General features: G+C 41.7%; 1 protein-coding gene across 1 annotated transcript in view; it reads left to right on the top strand.

The window, feature by feature from the left end:
* LOC102673231 (zinc finger protein 395) overlaps positions 1-1,041 on the top strand; it is a 93,183-nt gene that overhangs the window by 64,915 nt on the left and 27,227 nt on the right. The window contains exons 3-4 of the mRNA XM_031512946.1: positions 144-361; positions 869-1,040. Of these exons, the coding sequence (XP_031368806.1) occupies positions 144-361; positions 869-1,040 (390 nt within the window). The remainder of the gene's footprint in view (positions 1-143; positions 362-868; position 1,041) is intronic.

Raw genomic sequence — 1,041 nt, forward strand, 5'->3', positions numbered from 1 at the left:
ATTTAACTTAATTTAACTTAATTTAACTTAATTTAACTTAACATAACCTAACTTAACCTAATCTAACCTAACTTAACCCGAACGAATCTTGATTTTGCACGACAATTTAACTTGAATGAATCGTGGATTATCGATTGTTCCAGATCCAGAAAGCGGCGACCCAGCTCGAGCAACGATTCTGAACGATCGTTCAGCGGTTGGAGCGAGCGAATACCCCACGGATGTGGTCGTGAGGGGTGTCGCACAAACGAGCGCGGCGACTGCATGGATGAATGCACAGCCGCGCTAGTTCTCATGTCGCTCTCGTGCTCGCCACACAGCCCTCACAATCCTTTACCGTTACACTGCCAACATAATTACGGTTAGTATTACATTTCGAATAATCCTATCGAGTTGTATAAAATTATCCTACTATTTTATCGCGTTCATTTGAAAAAGAAGAGACTGGGTAAAAGGGAATAGTTAAGAATATATTAGGAGTTAAATGTAAAATTGATATATATATAAGCAAAGAAAAATTAATTTTTATATTTATCACGTACATTTAAACGATCAAGGAAAGCGACTATAAATTCAACCTTGCCGCAATGTCTGACAAGAGGTTCTATCTAATCTTAATTCAAAAGATTAATCGATCTTTCAATTCCAATCATTAATCTGAATCTTCGAGTACGTACACAGATACAGAATTTTTTCTACAGATAAAATATATTATATTATATTTATACGAATTCGAAATTGTTAATCGAAAAGAGAAGTCTTTAAACCCCGAAATTTAAATCAAACACGCGTTCAGCAAAGAAACGGATGAATGGAGAGGAGCAATGATTAATTTAATTAAAAACGATCCTCTGCTATTTTCGAGAAGGTTCCTGGGGAGGTCGAGGAGGCGGAGGTGGCGGCATGGTGGTCGGCTCGCCAGGAGTCGGCGGCACATCGAACAGCAGTAGCAGCAGCGGGGCTTCGTGGCGTAGCGGCACCCCCAGCCCCCCTCTCAGCGACGAGGGGGCGCCCACCACCGGCTCCCTGTGGCCGACTTCG

This window comes from Apis dorsata, unplaced genomic scaffold, assembly GCF_000469605.1.
Source record: "Apis dorsata unplaced genomic scaffold, Apis dorsata 1.3 scaffold_37, whole genome shotgun sequence".
Classification (NCBI taxonomy): domain Eukaryota; kingdom Metazoa; phylum Arthropoda; class Insecta; order Hymenoptera; family Apidae; genus Apis; species Apis dorsata.